Source organism: Anguilla anguilla, chromosome 11 (assembly GCF_013347855.1).
Source record: "Anguilla anguilla isolate fAngAng1 chromosome 11, fAngAng1.pri, whole genome shotgun sequence".
Lineage (NCBI taxonomy): Eukaryota > Metazoa > Chordata > Actinopteri > Anguilliformes > Anguillidae > Anguilla > Anguilla anguilla.
In genome coordinates, this window is record NC_049211.1 from 9370693 (window position 1) to 9389993 (window position 19301).

Below are 19301 nucleotides of genomic sequence, written 5' to 3' on the forward strand. Positions count from 1 at the left end.
TGATGTAAAAAAGGTATCTCCTTATAGCGGCAATTACAGGAGCCGTGTCAATGTTCTCATGCCCGATGAAAATTTAAGACGTGCTTTCGCAAGGCCGTTAAAACGAGCACGCGATTAACTTTTCCGCAGTTATTTCCGGCCTTGATAATTCACGCGAGCTCACTCATGTGTATGTATCTGCATAGTTTTTCTATTCAGTTTTTGCTGTCTCTCTTTGATACTTCTAATAGCAAATATACAGTTCAGCAAGTCTTCATTCAGTGGTGCTACCTTAATACATTTTCATATATTCAAAGTGCTGGTGCACCAGGTTTAATCCATATGGACATGCATGTATTTTACTCCCCACAAATCTAAGCAAATCCTGCTTTAAGTCAGCTCATTGTACAGTGGTAGAGTGTAGTTTCTGTTTTCCTCGGGTAAGTAATGAACTAAGATGAGAAATTCCCTTTTTATCTGCTATCTGTTGATGTAAAATTGGTGGTCCAATTCAATCTCAGTGCTGTGTATTTGCAGAAAGGTTTTTGAAAGAAGTGTTTAAACTGCAGTCAGAACGCAGTGAAATGTACTTAATGAACGAGGAAATGTGGCAGTTATTTAAATCTGGTATTAAGAGTGAGAGTACACGTGGTGCTTAGATTGAACAGAATGTACTGCTGTCAGTGTTTCCCAGGATGCAACACATTTAGTTGTCTAATTCAGTGGCACTTTGGCAGCCTGTTTTAAGGTTTGGTTTCACTCCCATTTCAGCCTCAGAAAATTGATTATTTGAGAGAGAAAATCGCTGTACGTGGTGAGAGGATATGAGACAGTCGCACAGTGTCTATAACGTGTGGTATGTTTATATATTCCTCTTATTGGAAAGTGAATTCTGTTTGGACCGAGGCACTGTATGAAAAATGTGTGGATGGGAAAATGATTTTATTACGTGTGGATCAGTGCTGTGAGTTACTGATCTGGTTCCGGAGGATCAGAGATGTAGTACTCTCTGTTGTTGTCCAGGCCGCCCGCAAGTAAGCATGATCACAGAAGAGGAAGTTTAGTCAGAAGCGTCTTTAAATTAAATCCGTTGTAAAGCCTTTGTTTGGGTGTGTCACAACATATTTCCTGGCATTAGCCCCACTGGGGAGTTTGTTAGGAAATACCAGAGCTGCTCATTATGTAGACCTCTGGGATTTACATCTGTACTACTGGTAGAATCACAGTTTTTTTTTTTTTTTTTTTTTTTTTTCCATTTTGGTTATGACAGTACATGTTATAGTCTGCTCACCTCTTTCCTTTAATATTTCATATTGATGCAATTTTGACAAGAATTATTGCACATTTTAATCAAGTGAGCCTTCTTCTCTGGCCTCTGTCTATAGAATGAGCATTGCGGTCGATGTGCAGTAGCTCATTGTGAGAGTAGAATGCTTAAGCATGATGTCCACTGACACATTGGCAGTTGCACAGCGCCCAGGTTCATATTTGAGTGAGGAGGTAACCGTGGAAATGACAGTTTGGATTCGTATTTGAGAGGAAGGGCTTCCTGATGATTGCATTATTGCTAATGGAGGTGATAATGGGGGGGCGGTGGGTTTCCTGGAGCAGCGGTTGTCAGGCCCGGTCGGCTCTGTGACAGAGCGCCAGATTCAAACTCCCCGAGACGACTGGAAACCCTGAGGAGTCCTGGAGGGGTTCGCAGAAGCGCGTGCAGTCCTGCACTTTTCATCTCCCCACCCCTCTTATCATTTACATTACATTACATTACAGGCGTTTTAGCAGACGCTCTTATCCAGAGCGACTTACACAACTTTTACATATCAGTTTTCTTTTTTTACATTGTATCCATTTATGCAGCTGGATGTATACTGAAGCAAATCAGGTACCTTGCTCAAGGGTACAACGGCAGTGTCCTACCCAGGAATCGAACCTATGACCTTTCGGTTACAAGCGCAGTTCCTTACCCACTGTGCTACACTGCTGCTGATATCTTACATTTGTACTGTATGGGGAGGGAGGAGTGAGATATCATTTTCCCTGTGCGGAATAAGGAGACATTTCTCACTTGAGGTTTTTTTTTTTCTTTTTTTTTTTTTTACCGCAAGCCTTATTTATAGAAGGGGGATGACTAGGTGCCGTTTGAAAATGGTGCTGTGTGCTGTTTTTCGCTCTTGGTTCTTTCTGAAAAGCGTTGACAGTCGGCTTCTGTGTCGTTATTGCACGCACATTAGAAAAGTATTCTTAAAGAATGTCTAAATATTTAAAACCGCTCACACCTAATGCTTACATCTTCTGTACTGCTCTACTCGTCTAATTATTTCTCTAGAAGGAGGCTTATATTTGAATCAGCGCACTGATGGACTGACAGATGAAATCAGCAGGGTCCGATTTGCTGAAAGTGTGGACATCTGGCTACTGAAACTGAACCATTTGTGGAAAAATGAAGAGTTGAAAGGCAATGAGTAAAATATGTGTGTAAGAATAATTATGTTAAAATCTAGTTAGGAATGAAATTATGGAACCACTTAAGAGAATGTTTTCAGTAACATTACAGTATGTTTTAGGCATTTAGCAGATGCTCTTATCCAAAGCAACTTATACAGATTTTATTTTATTTATTTATTTTTTTTGTACAACTTATGCAGCTGGAAATTTACTGAAGCAGTTCAGGTTAAGTACCTTGCTCAAGGGTACAACAGCAGTGCCCCAGCTGGGAATCAAACCTGCAACCCCCTAATCATTATGCTACACTGCCACTGACCGAGATTGACTGGAACAAAATCCAGAGCACAATGGCAGACTGCCGTAATGAATTTGAGAACCGCTGCTCTTAGAAGGTAGATATTGAACCAGCAGGGGAAAAATCATTTGTAGAAAATAACAGAATTTAAAAAACATTATTGTAAATATATTTCAGACTTGAATGGGGGGCTGTAAGTGAGAGTAGATTCTTGTTTATTAGCTGCAGAGATGCGCTTCGCTGCACTTACAGATGATTTTTATCTAGAGATGCACTTTTCCAAAGCTCATCCACGCAAAAAGAACAGTGACAGAAATTGTATGCGAGTGCGCACAGTCATCAAAACCTCGTCTTCTAACGAACCTGCCAACACGCAACTTTAATTCCCACACTGGGGGGGTGGTTGTTCTCAGGGATCGGTTTGTTACTTCACGTATTTAAAAGCACCCCCTCTTTGCCGTGATAATGCTCCATTATTTCTGCAGGGATTTATTTATATATTTATTTATATATTTATTTTTATTTTTTGCACCAGCTGTTTCTTTGAGTTGGTGGAAGCTCGCAGATACGCTTCTGATGGAAGCTTGGGGAGAGCATCCTGAGCACTGAGCGCTGAAGGGTTCCTACCCCTCTGTTCCCGCCCCCTCCCCCCTCCAGTGTGCATCCCATAGCCCCCCCCCCCCCCTCCTGCTATCTGCCTGTGTGGTTAAAGCCTGGGAGTGTGGAGGGAGGCTGAGTGGAGTGAGGGAGAGGGAGGGGGAGAGAGAGGGAGGGAGGGAGAGAGAGAGAGAGCGCCAGCGAGAGGTTGCAGTCCGCTTCTTCATCCGCTCCACGTTTTGGACTGCGCCTCAGCCCTTATCCCCTGGCTCTCGAGGGACACCGCAACACCCGTGCCTGGCTACATGAGGCAGGGATGACATAGAACGAGAGAAAGAGAGAGAATAAGAGAGAGACAGAGAGAGAGAGCGAGAGAGAGAGAGAAGAGGAGGAGGAGGGGAGGGGGACCACTCTACCATAAAATATCTGCTCTTAATGTTGAAGTCACTGCCTCCTTTTGTCCCGGACACCCCATCAGTATTCAGGAAGCGGGCAGGAGAGCAGGGGAAAGGGGCGCGAGGAGAGCGAATTAAAAGCCCGAAGCAGAGGAGGAGAAGAGAGGAAGCCGCCGTGCCGTGGCAGCCCGGTGCTGTGGGGAGAGGCTGGCAGGAGATAAAAAAAATAATTAAATAAACGGGAGGAGAAGAGAAACCGCGGACAGGAAGGGGAGGGGGGGGGGAGAGAGATGTACGCCTCCTAGCCGGCGCCACGCAAAGCCAGCCAGGATAATGTGCTGAAGGAGGCAGGAAGGGGAGGAAAAGAAAAAAAAGGAAAGAAAAAGAAGGAAAGAAAGAAAAACGAGGGGGAAGGACACCGGTGAGGAATACGTCTCGCTACATGCTAATAGATTTTTACGGCTGTGTCATCTGCAGGATTTGGGTGACATGTCACATGTGGCTCTGTGGAGAGTTCACCGTGCCACTGTTGTGTGTACTGCATGTCTGTGTGTGTGTGTGTTGTCACAGAAAACGGTCGGGAATGTGCATGGCTTTTAAACTGGTCCTCCTGACGTTGGTCTTTCTGTCCTTACGCCCCCCCCCCCCCCCCCCCCCCCCCCCCCAATCCCCACCCCCCTCTTCTCCTTTTGGTTTCCTTTCCTGCTGCATCCCCCCTCTCTCTCTCTCCCAGCGCTGCCTGCCTGTCACGCTCTCGTTATCCAAAAAAGCTCTGAACGTGTTAGCGCGTGCTGCAATCTGTATATGTGTCTGCCAGGAGAATCTGCAAAGTAGCTGCCCTGCCTACCTGGCTGCGTTAGTCAGTGGCGCTGGAGAGGAGAGAGGAAAGCTGTCGTCTCTCTGTCCTCCTAAAGCTCCAGGCGCAATAGAAAGAGCGGTTAACGTATAGCTAGAACGCTCACTGGCTCCTTCAGGGGAGGACGATATGCATCCTAAAAAGAGCGAGGGTACGTGTGACATTTATCTTTTATCTTTAACCGCGGACGCTGCCCCGGTTTGCGAATGCGTCCAGCCAGGTAGCTGGGATGTGTGCGCGTGTCGCCTGGCGTTGCAAGCGAGGTTTTCAAGCCTTGCGAACGAGCGGCTAATTTTTTTCTGCATGAGCCGGGGTATCGTTGGCTTTCGCCAGTGTATTTTTAGCGATGAAAATAAACAGAAAAGACTCTCCTTTTGAGTGCTGCCGGCGAACAGCGTACAGCGACATATCTGTTATTACAATCCGTATTGTTCCGCATCTCAGAGGAGGTGGCCAACATAGACGCTGCATGCATAATTCACCGGCAACGGATATAATTAATGAGGCCCGTGTAATAACGAGACTTGTTTCTCCACGGTTACTCTCAGTAATGTGGTTGGTGTGGCACGCGCTGGGGGAAAAATGTTTATTTTCCAGCTAGGGGGGCGCGTTGTGTCATTGGCAGATGTTGGAGACACAAGGCTTTCCTTTCACTGATTATCGAGGTTATTTTTGCAGGAAAGCAGTCAGCGCAACAAAGGACAATTGTTCATTATCCCTCCCCCTGTAAAAAAAAGGGACACTTCATTGTGAATCTCTCATAATGTATCTTTTCCCTTCTCTCCTCCTCTACACTCATCTGCCTTCAATGTCACTGGGAGTCACTTGCGTGAGTGTGTGTGTGTGTGTGCGGGGGGCGGGGGGCGGGGGGCAGGTGGTGGCCCCTTTTTTCGTGATGGTCCCGTGGTTAAAGGCACTGGCCAGGGCCATTGGTTTGTGAACGGCCGATGGAATCTCACTGACGACAGGTGTTTGATGAAGCACTTTCGGTCTGATGTTTTCACGCTCTGTAGCAGGCAGTGCAGGAAATCCTGTGTTGAAGCGCATATTTCAGACGGGCCAGTAATATCGACCATAACGCCGGTTTTTGTCTTTGGTAATAGTATCAGTCCAGTAGCCGTAGCAGTCCATGTCTTCAGTGGTATTTACCTGAAATCTATCGAGCTAAACGCCTGATATGGATGAGGCTTTCTGTAGACTAGTGATGCAGTGTGTCATTGGGTTTCCTGGAATTAACGCTAGCTGTAGCATTTTTTGTTGAAACATTACAGCGTTTATTGTATCAATAAAGTATTGTTTTGTGTCTGTTTGAATGTAGATTGGGAATGTTTTGTAGTCCTTTCCAACAATGTAAATAAAATAAAAAAAAATCATTCTTAACGTGTAGATTCTACTTTCAAGAGCTCTTTTATTCTTGTTCTAAGGAATGTTTACTTTGACAATGTGCATCAAAATGAGATCAGATTTTTTTATGGTTAGTTAATTTAATCAATTATGTCTCTCATCAAATGGCTTACAGCATGGAGACAGTATGCTTTACAGCTCCCAGGACCTGCCCGCTGTAGTAACTGCTTTGCACTTAAGACAAACTGCCTTGTTATTTAATGCTCTTATAAAAAATATAAAAAAAACTTTTATGATACCCAGACAGTGATGAAGCCCTTTATTACAGAAAAGAGATGAGGTACTGTATCACTTCTGAGTTAATGATGTGGAATGTATTTTTACTTTTACTTGAATATTGAGAGAGTCTTCTTTCAGTGTACCTTTGAACTTTTCTATAATGGTTTCTGTAAATAATAAGCTGTATAAATGTCTTGCATTTATATTCGAGGATATTGTTTTGTTAATGAAGTGCTGGCTAAAATAGCATGCATTGGAAAAATAGACAAATGTTACCTCATCAATAAATTTGCCGTAATTTTTGAACGTCTTACGAAGACTGACAAATAGCCTAATACCTAGAGTTGTACCGATCTCCAGTTTCTCCTGGCTCCGCCCACTTCCGTATTCTCGACAGTTCAAAAACGTAAGAGCCATTACATTACATTACAGGCATTTTATCCAGAGCGACGTACAACAAAGTGTAACCATAACCAGGAACAAGTATGACGAAACCCCTAGAGAGAAGAGCCGTGGTGTAATGCTGTGACGTGACTGAGCTTGTGCGGTTACTCACTGCAAAGACGAGCCAAAACGTCGGACTCTTGATTCGCATCTGAATCTTTTGTGCGTGAAATCCAACCGAAATACCCAATTTTTTTAAAAAGATCAGGCCTTTTGTTGTATTTGTTATATACAGCTCAATTTTTGAGGTCAGGAAGTCTGATTTTAGTCTGTGCAGCTCTAGAGGTGCTGTTGGGTACCTCAAATCTGAAGCTCATGGTGTTCCTCCAAAGTGACAGTGAAGTGTAAGAGCAGCGGAACAATGGAAGTAAATCCAGGGTCTGTGCGCTACGCCTCACATAGACCTCAGACGAAGAGCTACTGGCAGTGCATTTTGAAGTCAAACCCCCCTCTGTTTAGAGCCATTTCATTGTGGAGCTGAGGATGGGAGTACATTCTGGCTTAATGCTTGACTTTAGTGAGATCAGTCTTGATTGTTTAGCTCACATTGATTGTTTAACTGGCCTTAAACTTTTAAGAACAAGGAGAACACTGGTGGTGCATTCTGTGTAGCTGTGACTAAGTAGCAATGGCTGTCACTGTGTCTTTTCCCTGATGTCTATTTAAGTAGACTGCCTTTTTTTTTTTTTTAGATAATTGATTAGTCCTTTAAAGACGTAGCCCTTGGCCTTTTCCACAGTGATGTGACGAGCTTTGAGTGTTTTAGTGCTTCAGTGCAGTGCTTTGGGAGAAATAAGGTACACCTGCTGGGATTGGGAGTTAGGTGCCATTTTAAGATGCTGGCTCTCGGTGTTGCTTTCCTCTAAATTCATATGAAAAGGACTCTCGACACATGGCCAAACTGAGTGGGTAGAAATGCAGCGTGAATCCCCTCCCTCAGTGTGAGACGGGTTTACTTGCGGAGGTTTAAAAAAAATAAATAAATAAAAAAAGCGATTGTGATTCGTTTAGAATTTTGCAGAACCGGTGACAGACAAGATGACATCAGCTAGTGGAAGTTTAGAATGTTTGCCAAAATAAAAAATGGTGGGGGTCTGCACCCCGGAACCCGGCTACATAATGAATGAGCCGGACCAGACCCACTGGGGAAAAGACTGAGGTGATATGGTCCAGTACCACTTCCAAGATTCCTAGCAGATGAGGAGGGTGATACTGTAGTGCCGTCAAGAGTGACGCAAAGGTCAATCAAGGGGGAACACTTGCCTGGCCCAGTACTGTATCTCAGTTGTAGCCAAGCTGAGCTGTAATATGCAGTCACACACAGTGCATGTGTTAGGTGAACCGTCAGCATTCAACAGCACAATCTACCATGGTATAGACGGCACGCAGAGGTGAAAGTTAACAGTTGTGAGATTGTTACGTATGTATAAAGGTTCCTTTGTCTTTAGCATTTAGAGTATTTGACCCTCACTTTGGATTTATGGGTTACGGTGTAAAAGGGTTTAAGAACAGGGCAACGTGTTTTTCTTTCAGAACATTGTGTGAGCACTCTGTGAATGATGTCATGTTAAAGGTTAACCTCCTGAGTCCAGATTTATTTATCATTTGTTGAATGATAAATCAGTGTAGTGTAGTTTCAGCATAGTACAATATGTGATTCTTGAATTGAAGACCACCGACTCATGTCCCCTACAGGGGACAAAAATGATTTTGCGGGTCTTAGAAGGTTGTGGTAGTATTCGTGATATCAACATCCATGTTTAAAAAAAAAAATCCAAGGACGGTCAGTTTCCTTGTATTTTATTCATGCCACTAATTTCAGTGTGGTAGTCAGGATGTTCCAGTGTCGGCAGGACTTGTCTGTACCACAGCCTCCAGTGATATAGATACTGCACTCAACTTTCTAGCGTTTGTAATTTAGTGCTCTGTCAGGGAAGCTTCGTGAAATGTATTTATCATCAGCAAAAAATTCCCCCTTCATGATCATCACGAAGGATATTTCTCTGCACAAATCAGCGGTGATGTCTTAATGGCACTGCCGCCGTCCCTCTCAGAGAGAGAGAGAGAGAGAGAGAGAGAATGAGAGAATGAGAGAATGAGAGAATGAGAATGAGAGAGAGAGAGAGAGAGAGAGAGAATGAGAGAATGAGAGAATGAGAGAATGAGAATGAGAGAGAGAGAGAGAGAGAGAGAGAATGAGAGAATGAGAGAATGAGAATGAGAGAGAGAGAGAGAGAGAGAGAGAGAGGTGTGCCTGGGAGTTCTGTCTCTCGGCTTGGAGCTCATCTCGAACCCAATCGCGAATCGCCCGGGTGGAATGAGCAGCTGGGTTGCCTTTATAAACCCCCCCCCGCCCCCCACACGCTGTGGGGGAGTCCTGTGGGACGAACGGGCCCGATCTGGATCAGGAGCGCCGACGGCCTACGGCGGGAGTGGGCGCGCGTGTGCCCGTCTTAAAATAGACGTGCGGACGTGGAGGCCGCTCCATGCCTACCGCACGCAGCTGAGAGACGGGAGCTCTCTGTACCATCGTGCCATTGTTCAGTACTCAGGCCGAGGCGAGGCAGAGACATCCGAGGTATTTAACATGCGCAGCAAATTGCTCTCTATAATAAAACCTGTTTTGCTCGCACCTTGGTTTTTTTTTTTCTCTTATCCTCCACACGCCATATGGGCTCTGCACCGAACCGCACCGTGTCATATTTTTACACCATGGCACTGACTGACCTAGCATGTTAATGGGCACCATCCGCCTCCCTGTTCCAATAGGAAAAACGCAAACCCCCCCCCCCACCCCCCCAACATTTCAGGAAAGAATTAGAGGTTATCCTTTCTTAATTTTTTTTCTGGTTGTAATTAATAACATTGGAGAAATAAAGTTAAAGATTCAAAACCCAAGAATTGCTGGCAGTATTGCGGTCTGTGAAGTGCCGATAAATAATTCAAAAATGAATTATCCCAAAAAGGTCATACTGCATATTAATGGATTCCTGAATTTTAGAGAGCAGGGTGCGTTTTGTTTTACGTTTTATAATGAAATGCGGACACAACGGCAGCTTGTTTAACCCCAGTTAACGGCTATGCTGTGTTGCTCACCAAGGGACTTTTCTGAAAAGATTTGTGTAAAATCCCATTGTAAAACATGTATTTTTATGGTTGGATTACCTGTGGGAAAACGAAGAGGGAGGAGAGGGACCTGTAAAAAAAAGAAAACTGTATTCATCTCTTGCATGTTTTTTTTTTGATCAAGAACCAGATGCTCAGTCTGCTTGCTACATAAGGAACACTGGACAGTGCTTTATGTATGTGATGTACGCGTCTGTGCTTGACGATGGGGGAATGGCCAGTCGTAATTGTAAGGCGAACCATAGAACTCCATGTCTGCTGTGCGCTCACTCCATAGTCGCATAAATGAAGCCATATGCTTGTCAAGGTCATTCGTGAAAGAAAACGCTACAGAGACCATACAATTATTATTATTATTTTTTTTCAAGCAAGAAGAGTTCTTTTGTGGGGATCCAGCGCTAAAAGGGAGAAATCATATATCGAATGTCCTTTTTCGTGCCTGAGTGCTGCAATGGCTTTGAAGACAACCCCCGTTTGTAACTGAAAAAGATTTGAAAGCTTTCCATCTCCGTGCCCTTGCCCCCTGTGCCCGCAGTCAGACAGCCGGCAGCAGTGGATTGCTCCTTAGGTGCCTCTGTAATTAATACTGGGGAGCTCCAAGGCAAGCCAGGGCCTTGTCAACACGTACCTTTAGCGGCTGCCTGTAGATCGCCAGGGCGCCAAATCCTCGGGCCTCCTCCTCCGTCAAAGCCAGGATTCGGCGTCCTCAACCGCACCACTGTCATGCAGCTCCGCACAGCAGAGAGGTACCTCTGGCTTCGCTCTCGGCCCTTTTTAAAAGGAAAAGAAAGGGAGAGGGTGAAGGAAGGAGAGGAAGTGTGAAAGAGAGTGGAAGGTGGTGTGAAAGACAGCTAGAGAGAGAGGGAGAGCGTGAGAGAGAGAGAGAGAGAGCAGAGTTAGATCCTTCACAAGGACTAAACGATGAGAACCTGGCCATTGACACACAAGGCTGTAGGAAACCCTGGCACCCATTTTAAAGGAAAAGAAAGGGAGAGGGTGAAGGAAGGAGTGCAAGCGTGAAAGAGAGTGGAAGGTGGTGTGAAATACAGCTGGAGAGAGGGAGAGGTAGAGAGTGAGAGAAAGAGCAAGAGAGCGAGAGAGCAGAGTAAGATCCTTCACGAAGACTGAATGATGAGAACCTGGTCATTGACACGCAAGGCTGTAGGAAACCCTGGCACCATTAAGGACTTCATGTGCAGACTGTGAGACTGCTGGGGTTGAGACAGAGAGGCACTTCCTCCTGGACTGCGGGGAGAAAATCAGGCCTTATTTTAAGAAAAGAGGCCTCAAAATTGTATCTCTTTCTGACAGTGGTAAAATGCCTTTAGATGCTACAGTTTGAGCAGCGCCATGGCACGCCTCAGCAGACTGAAACACAGTAACCACACTGGTCGGTGCATTTTATAATTGCTATTAGAGTTAGTTCAGATTCACTGTGCAAAGATCTATTGTTTTTGCTTTCCTGGAGTGTAGCTGACTAATTATTTGTTGTATGTCATTTTTGTGGTCTTTGGCAACACTCTCTAATGTCAATGTCAATAAAGCATCTGCAAATTGAAGAGACAGAGAGGGTGGAAGTGAGAGTTAGTCTGCTGCGGTTCCATGGCAACAGTAGAATAGGCTGCTATGAGAGAAAAGGTTTGGTTTTCTTCTTTTTTCGCCATTTTCTTTTTTTACGGGGCCAATTAGATTTACTTTGCCCCTACCTAGTTCCAGCAGAATTACTTTGTGTGAGCTCTCTTACCCATGAGCTCTCAGTTAATTACATTACATTACATTACATGTTCATAGTCCGCTGCTCTATCTGCCACACCAAACAGATATGAGAAATTGACTCTGTCATGCGAATACCCCGTGTGTGGAAATATCACCTGGTTTCTGCTTCTGTGGTCCTGATTGGCCACACGTGCACTGCAGAGCGGAGCTGAGCGAAATGTAATTCTGTGGCTACCTATTTTTTTTTTTCTTCTTCGGTGATATAAATGTCTGCAGCGAGAGTTTGAGCGTTCATGAAATGCAGATCTCTTCCCGGTAATGTGCCGTGCAGATTCACCATCCTGTGACAGCCGCGGTCACAGTGGCGGAGCTCCGCCCCTTGTTCTCGCTCCACGTGTGAGTGACAGGAGAGGGAGCCTCAGTAATTCTGTGCAGCAGTACTGGCTATGATTGCTTTGGCTGGAAATATCCCCCATGTTCTTGCCTCTCAGGAGTTTTTTTAAAGAAGGCTTCCACGACTCGCTGAAGCGTGAAATCGTACTTCGAACTGACTTGACGGGACTTTATTTGTTTTCGTGAGCCGGGGGAGGTCCCGTTTCACCTTATTGACGTTTCTGTGGGCCGTTCTCCTCGGTCATCAGCCAATGGCTTCTTCCGAAAACAGACTCAGGGCTAATAGCCAATCAGCCGCCAGTGATCTGTTACCCTCCGAAGTCAGGCTGAGGCTGGAACAGTAACACCGAGTGCATAGGGTGCTGTGTGTTCACTCAGTGAGAGTCGGGTGGACGTGCAGAGTTCTTTTACACATTCGCTTCTGTGGCGTCTGTTAGAGAGGTGTCCTCTTGTTCCTTACGTGGCATCATCTGTCTGTACCTTTCAGATTAGACAGCGTCACGCCCAGTTCTCATGGAGACTCTGGATGGGGACAGCTGTTGTCTTCATCAACTCTTTGGTCTGAATGGTGTGATCATTTATCCCAGTTCATTCCTCTTATTGTGCACCCCATCCCCGCTTCCCCTACAGTTCAATAATGAATCCATCATCCCTGCAGATGAAGCCCCCTTGTCCATGAGGGGCAGGTGTGGGTCCTAGGACGAGCACCACTGTGCTAGCCCGTGTTAGGATGGGCGACGGCCCCCCCTTTTTTACATTAGGAAAGACCCATCGCCCCGTTTAATGGACTCTGGCCTTTGCGGCATAAATAATGTGATTTTAACGACGGTTGAAGCCGCACGCCGCCGTGCCGGGTAATCTCAGCGAATAACATACGCACCGTTCAAATTTGATTCAGTTGGAATGAAGCCGATTTCCTCAACCCCCCCCGCGAAAATCTTTTTGTGTCGACTGGATTCGCTCCTTTCATTACCTTAATTGTTTCAGCAAGATCAATATTCCCTTTGCCTTACGTTCCGTGTGAGGGTGAGGGAGGGTGGTGGTGATTTATGGACAAAATAACTCCCCCAGCAAAACAGTCGCTTTGTCATACTTTACTAGGGGGAGGGGACGAAGCGTCTCGAGATGTTGACTCAGATCCCAAAAGCGGGAACGCCTGAAGCGGTTTTTACCGAGGCAATTTTGCGTATTATGCGGGGGGGAAGAAAATTAGCCGCCCCTCTGATTTAATGTTGAGCCCATTTTAAATTCATAACTCAGATGACGGCTGCCTTTGTAGCCATTGCCGCGCATAGTATCAGGGCTTTGTCCCAGAGTTAAGCTTTGGAGATGACCACGGGAGGCTTTGAACTGGCACGATCGATGCGTGATTATAAAACGAGCCGTTTCAGTCCCGGATGCCGATTGGCCGAGACTGCGATTCCGTTACTGTAACGGTTATTCAGACAGCCTGTGTGCAAACAGTATCCGTCTGCATAACAAACCGTTATCTACAATATTATTTATTTTATAATATTATTGGTATCATCAATTCATTGTTTTTATATGCTTTCATATGTAACTGCTCTGCTTTGCATTTGCTGTGACTCGCGTCGTGCCTGACAGCGCCTGTGTAGTCGTGACTGTGCTCACGATACAGCACGGCCTCGAGCGCCATATACAGCTTCATTATTCTCCCTGCTGCCCAGCCCAGGTGAGACCAGAACAAGCTCAGCCCCTGACACTCAGCCACTCCAGGCCCACGCCAGCCTGCTGCAGCTCTCAGCTCTTCTGCTGCGCAGCCATGGGAAATCATTACGGTTGAATTCAAATTCGGGGTGGAGTCTTTAAATCAGACATTTAACATGTTGCCAAATTTATGGATGAATAAACCCATCTTTTTGGATAGCCCTCTTTTATGATAATTACACTTTTTTAAAGTCACAACACAAAGGGTAGGGTTTTCATTGGTGTGTGACAGTGGCTGCACTGTAGATTGCTTCTGCATTGCATCCTGCAGTTTCACTATCATTCATTTCAGCATTTCAGCATTTCTGAGTGTGTCTGAGGGTCATGACTTTGCTCGGTAGTGAGGCAGGTAATAGGTGAGCTCAGAGAGACAGGCATGCTCATGTTCCACTCACAGGAGGCCTGCGGGGTGCGTCACCCCGCTGGCTGCCCAGCTTCAGCCAATCATGAACCGGAGATGGGGCTCTCCACCTGTCACGTGATCAGAATCACATGGCTTTTGCATTGTGACATCATCAGCGTGTAATGATGTTTTGAGATATCTGCCTTTTTCCCCTTTATCTGAGCTGGCCCCAGGGCTTCAGAGAGTAGGAAGGCACTCTGATTAATCACTGTGTGACGGGGGCGGGGTGAAGGGGGAGGAAGGGGCCTCCCATTGGCTGTCGTGAAGTGCATGGCGGGTGCGTGCACATGTCCATCATGCGTGAAAGGCTCAGCTGTCAGCCCCGTGAAGCCGCTGAGGTCTGACTGCTTATTTGTGTGAGCTTGTCTCTGTAGAGGGGCACGGGGAGACGAGACGGGGGTGGGGGGGGGGAGGAAGGGGGGAATGAAGGCGTGTCTGCCCTGCACGTAGCTGCTCCCAGGCCCAGAACACAGAGAGCAGAGCCTCGTCTTCAGCACGTACGAGGGCACGGAATCCGACTGAAGCTCTGTGCCATGCCCTCCAATGAGACGCGCGGGACGGCGCGCGCTGATTGGACCAGGACAGATATTGGTCAAGATCAAAAGAACGTGTTGGATCTGCATCCTCCTGGCAGCACCGGGAAGGCTAAATTAGTCACTGGCGTGCTGTGCGCGGTGGCCTTCCCATCCCTCAGATCTGTAGATCAGCGCCGTAATTCCTGCTGGCCGTGCTGCGTAGCCATTGGCCCGTCGCTCACCGTAGGTCAACGCTAATCGCAGCGTCACCCACTCCCGCGCCGGCGCCGTCCTGTTTCACCTTCAGCCTCGAGGAGCATCTTGGGACGCCCTTCTCCCCACCTACCTTCAAGGTTCCCCCTAGTCTCCTTGACAAGGGGGGAAAAAAATAGAAGCCCTACCCATTAGACTAGATTGTGCACCTGGCTCATTACATTACATTACAGTCACTTAGCAGATGCTCTTATCTGGGGCGACGTGCAGGAGAGGAGAACATCAATGTTACTCTCAGCAGTACAGCAGTGCGATATCACCAAGCACAGACGGAGGCTCATTTATAATCAATAAGAGCAATGTTAACCGAACGAACAACAATTTGTATTGTAACAGAAGAAGGTACAACTGGGCAGGTAACAGATGTGCTATGTAGTGAGTTATGGATAAGATTATTTTGAATGCCAGTCATGTCTGTGGGGGGTTATTTTTGTTCTGTCTCTACGTCTTGAGAAGGACACTGGTGGTCTGACTGGTGTGTTGGGGCTGGGCAGCAGCTCAGAAGTGTGTGTGTGTGTGTGTGTGTGTGTGTGTCTGTCTGTGTGTGCATGATAATTCTCATCCTAGCAATTTCCTGTTAAAGTGTCTGTGTAATCAGATACCTAACCTCCCAATAAATTTTTCCATTTTTAATCTTGCATACCAATTCCCCTTTTGCCACAGAATCATGAAAAGGCCCCATCATTGAGAAATGGCCTTATTTCCATTACCTCAAATGTTCACACTTCTAAATTCATTCCCTCGTGTACTTGTTTCTCAGGGACGGCCTCTGCCCACATGAAAATGAAGGATTATTTCTTAATTTTAAATGCATACGGTTTTGCCGTTTGTGGTAAAAAAATTTGTGCGCTTGGCCTGTCTTGGCTATGACGGAGCAGAGGAAGTGACCAGAAAAGTATGAATGACTGAAATGTGATTAAAACGGTCACATAAGCCAAGGCAGAGATGTGAGTCCTCTGCCTTCTATGCAGCAGAAGACCCCCATTTTGTGTGAATCTGTTGCAGCTGCACCTGAATCTCTGGTGCTCCTTTTTTCAGGCCAAAAATTTGCCACAAAAGAAAGTGTGAATCGCACATTCAGGATGTCCTTGCGCATGAGAGCGCTCGGGGTGAATACGTGTTAATCACAGACGACAGAAACGGCAGACGCACCAGCGCGAGTTCTTATTTTATTTTTTGTTTATTTTTTTACTGTGCGGAAGCGCGCCTCTCTTTGATGTGGTGACAGGACGCTGAGAGGCGACGCTGCTTTGTGTGTTTTTTTCTCGCGCGCCGTGCCCCACATTCGCGGTCCGCTGAGAGTTCGTTCACAGAGCCGTGGTTTCTGCCGGAATGCCGAAGGCTGAATCCGTTGCCGGTGACTATCTTGTTTTAATCTAATGTCTTGTTTTGATCTGAGCTTTTCCTTCTCTCTGTATTCCCTGGCCTTGTGCTTCTGAAGTGCTGACATTGCTCCGTGCGCGTGGGTTTGTGCGCTGGTTCCCCGAAGGGTTTGTCCTGCACCGCTACGCGTCTGATACTCGCTGTGCTATTGCCATGTTCTCCAGATACTTGGCAGACCTTGTGCCTTCTGGGCCTCGTGGAGTTTTGTGGGCTTTTCGAGGCCTCTGGGATTTGTAGTTCTGGCAGACCGACTTGGAATAGCTTGCCCTTTGACCTTTATTTGTGTTACTTGTGTTCCTCATCTGTGATGTCATTAGACCCATCTCTAGTCTTATTCTGTGGGGTGAGCTTAGCCTATCCGCATTCTCCTCAGTCTCAGTCTCAGTCTCAGTCTCAGTCTCAGTCTCAGTCTCAGTCTCAGTCTCAGTCTCAGTCTCAGTCTCAGTCTCAGTCTCAGTCTCAGTCTCAGTCTCAGTCTCAGTCTCAGTCTCAGTCTCAGTCTCAGTCTCAGTCTCAGTCTCAGTCTCAGTCTCAGTCTCAGTCTCAGTCTCAGTCTCAGTCTCAGTCTCAGTCTCAGTCTCAGTCTCAGTGCCGTGGAAGAAACGGTGTCCTCACTCCCTCTCGGCCCCTCTTGGCCCTCCCGCTAAATATCCCCCCGTGCCCCGTTCATTCCCGCCACCCAGTTTGGTACATCAGTTTTGTGCTACAGCCCCATACACCCCCGGCACATCGAAGCAGCGCTTCTTTATGATGCCGTTACCTTTGTTTCGCTGCCCACGCAGAGCCTGTTTACATTCCTCCGAGCAGCGGCATAATTCTTCTTCTCTCTGTTTTCCTTCCTTCCTTTTTTATCCCCCCCCCCCCCCACCACGTGAGCAGCGGGCGGCGGATGGCGGAGAATCGCCATTAAATCACCGTTTTACATAACGGTGATCTCAGCCGTGGCGTCGGGTCGTTCTCTCTCTCCCACTTCCCCGAGTAAAAAAAAAAAAAAAAAAAAAAACCGGTCGGGAGAAAAGCGGCAGTAAAAGCCGTGATGATAGCCTCAGGTACAGAGGCGGTGATGAAACCGCGCGCGCTCGCCCGCCCGCCCCAGAGCTCCACGGCGGCCGCCGACGGGTCCCGAGCGCCGGGTCGCTTGGCTGCAGCGCCCCTCGCTGCCGCCGAAAGCGCCATGGAGGCGTGGCGGGCCTGCGCGGAGGTCACCTTCGTCACGCCGCCGGCCCCTCCCCTCCCCCCGGCGCTTCCCGCTAACGTCGCCGCCGTGCCGTAAAGAGAGAGGGTAGAGATTTAAAAATTTTTATTTTTTTTGCGCGTAAGGCACATTGGCACCGCGCTGCGTTCCTGTGGTTCTGCGCGGGGAGGGCTGCACTGCGGTCTGCCCGTTGCTGTTTAGGGCCACGTCAGTAAGCACTGAATTCGGAGAATGAAATGGAGTTTTTTTTTTTTTTTTTTTTTTTTGGTTCACACCGCAAGCAAATGCACTGTGGCTGAAGGGCCTATCGCCTCGAGATCTCAACAGCGATTTGCTATTCATTTATAGCCTGCAGGCGCAAAGCGTTGGGCCGTGTTGTGGTGTAGGCTAGCTGTCAGGGAACTGTGCCTGTGACCGGAGGGTTATTTCGTGCCCTTGCACCCGTTGGCTGAGCACTTAACCCAAATTGCTCTGGTAAATATTCAGCTGTACGAATGGGGGGAATGGTTTTTAAACCCGAGCTACTCGAGTCTCCCTGAATAAGGTCAGCTGATACGCGAATAAATGACGTCATGGTGCACCATCGTGCGTGCAGCCTCGACTCTCACATGAGACTCGTAAGTCTCTTTCCTTCAGGGTAGCCAGGCCTCAGCACCGTGAAAGGCCCTCTTTAAAACGGTGGTCATGTGACCTCGCATTGCATTGTTGTCCGAACGCTGCCCTGGTGAAGCAGGGCAGGGGGAAAAGCACTCCGGCTCTGGTAACAGCTGTGAATTAAAGAGGAGCGCGTGAGGTAGCTGGCCTCGTGTTTGTCCATTTGGCGGAAAGGCCGGGAGCAGGACAGGCTTGCGTGGCTCGATTTGCCTGCTTCTGTAAAAGCTCTGGCTGCCTCGGGAAAGAGTATACTGTGCCGGGTTGGGTTAAGAGCCTATGTCCTTCCGCTGTCGTTCCAGGCGAGGTTCCCTTCACAGTCAGCACAAGGGTCGTAACATTAAAGGGTTAGTTACCACCCCCCCCCCACACACACACACACACACACACACACACACACACACACACACACACACACCACCACCGCTGCCTGTGAAACTGTGGCTTAAGTGTTGGCCCTGGCCCTGGCCCTGTGCTGTCATCTCCGGAACAGCACAATCGAGTCCTGTTGTCCGGGGCGATACACAGTGGGCCTTCTCTGCCCTGGCCAGAATGATGCATTGTTGTGGTGGGGAGCCATTCTCCTGATGGGAAGTTTTTTTCGATGCGCTGTGACAGGTCCTTTTTATTGTCTTATTGCGGGACCCGTCCCCTGTCTGCTGTGGTGGTGCTGACACTGGCGTTTGGGGCCAGCGCAGCGGAGAGGTGGACCGTACACGGGGGAGAAAGCTGCTTGAAAGGTCACCGCTGTCCAGAGGCTGGGGACTGTACTTACTGTAGGGTATACCAGCCATTACAGTTTTGATGTTGTAAAGCCCGTTCTCCCAGCTGTTTGGAATGTGTAAGGTAGTTCAGTGGAGGAGCAGTTCGCAGGTCTTGCCGTTACCGTTTGAGCTCTCATTTTATAATATGAAACGCAACCGATGCATGAAAAGCCAAAATGCTGCCGTTGCGATTAGCGCTGTGCCTGACAGTTTCTATTTGTCTACACATTGTACTGTAACACAATGCAAGGCTAATTTGTTAGACACAATGTGTTGGATTGCGGTAGAAATTCAGAGACCTTCGGAAAATTCAGGCTCGAGGCTGATAAAGTGGGCACAATGGTTCTGACAGACTTAACAACCTTTATCTACGCTGGCATTCAGCTGTCACAGACCACGAGGAGTATGCCGTCCCGTTTCTTATCGGAGCCGTGATTATGAACTACCGTAAGCCACATTAAACTCTGTTTAACCTTTGACCTCCCTCCCTGTGGAAATTCCCTGGAGATATGGTTAA

General features: G+C 47.3%; 1 protein-coding gene across 5 annotated transcripts in view; it reads left to right on the plus strand.

Moving 5' to 3' along the window:
• Window positions 1-19301, plus strand: part of prkcz (protein kinase C, zeta) — a 138856-nt gene that overhangs the window by 31777 nt on the left and 87778 nt on the right. The window contains exon 1 of one of the 5 annotated variants that reach the window (XM_035381245.1): window positions 3500-4135. The exons of 3 other annotated variants lie outside the window; for them this stretch is intronic. Coding sequence is in view for 1 of the 2 variants with exons in the window: in XM_035381244.1 (XP_035237135.1) it covers window positions 4700-4721 (22 nt within the window). In the remaining variant the exon portion in view is untranslated. Of the gene's footprint in view, window positions 1-3499; window positions 4136-4452; window positions 4722-19301 lie in introns of those variants that run through there. One more of the 5 variants, XM_035381244.1, reaches the window with a different exon arrangement.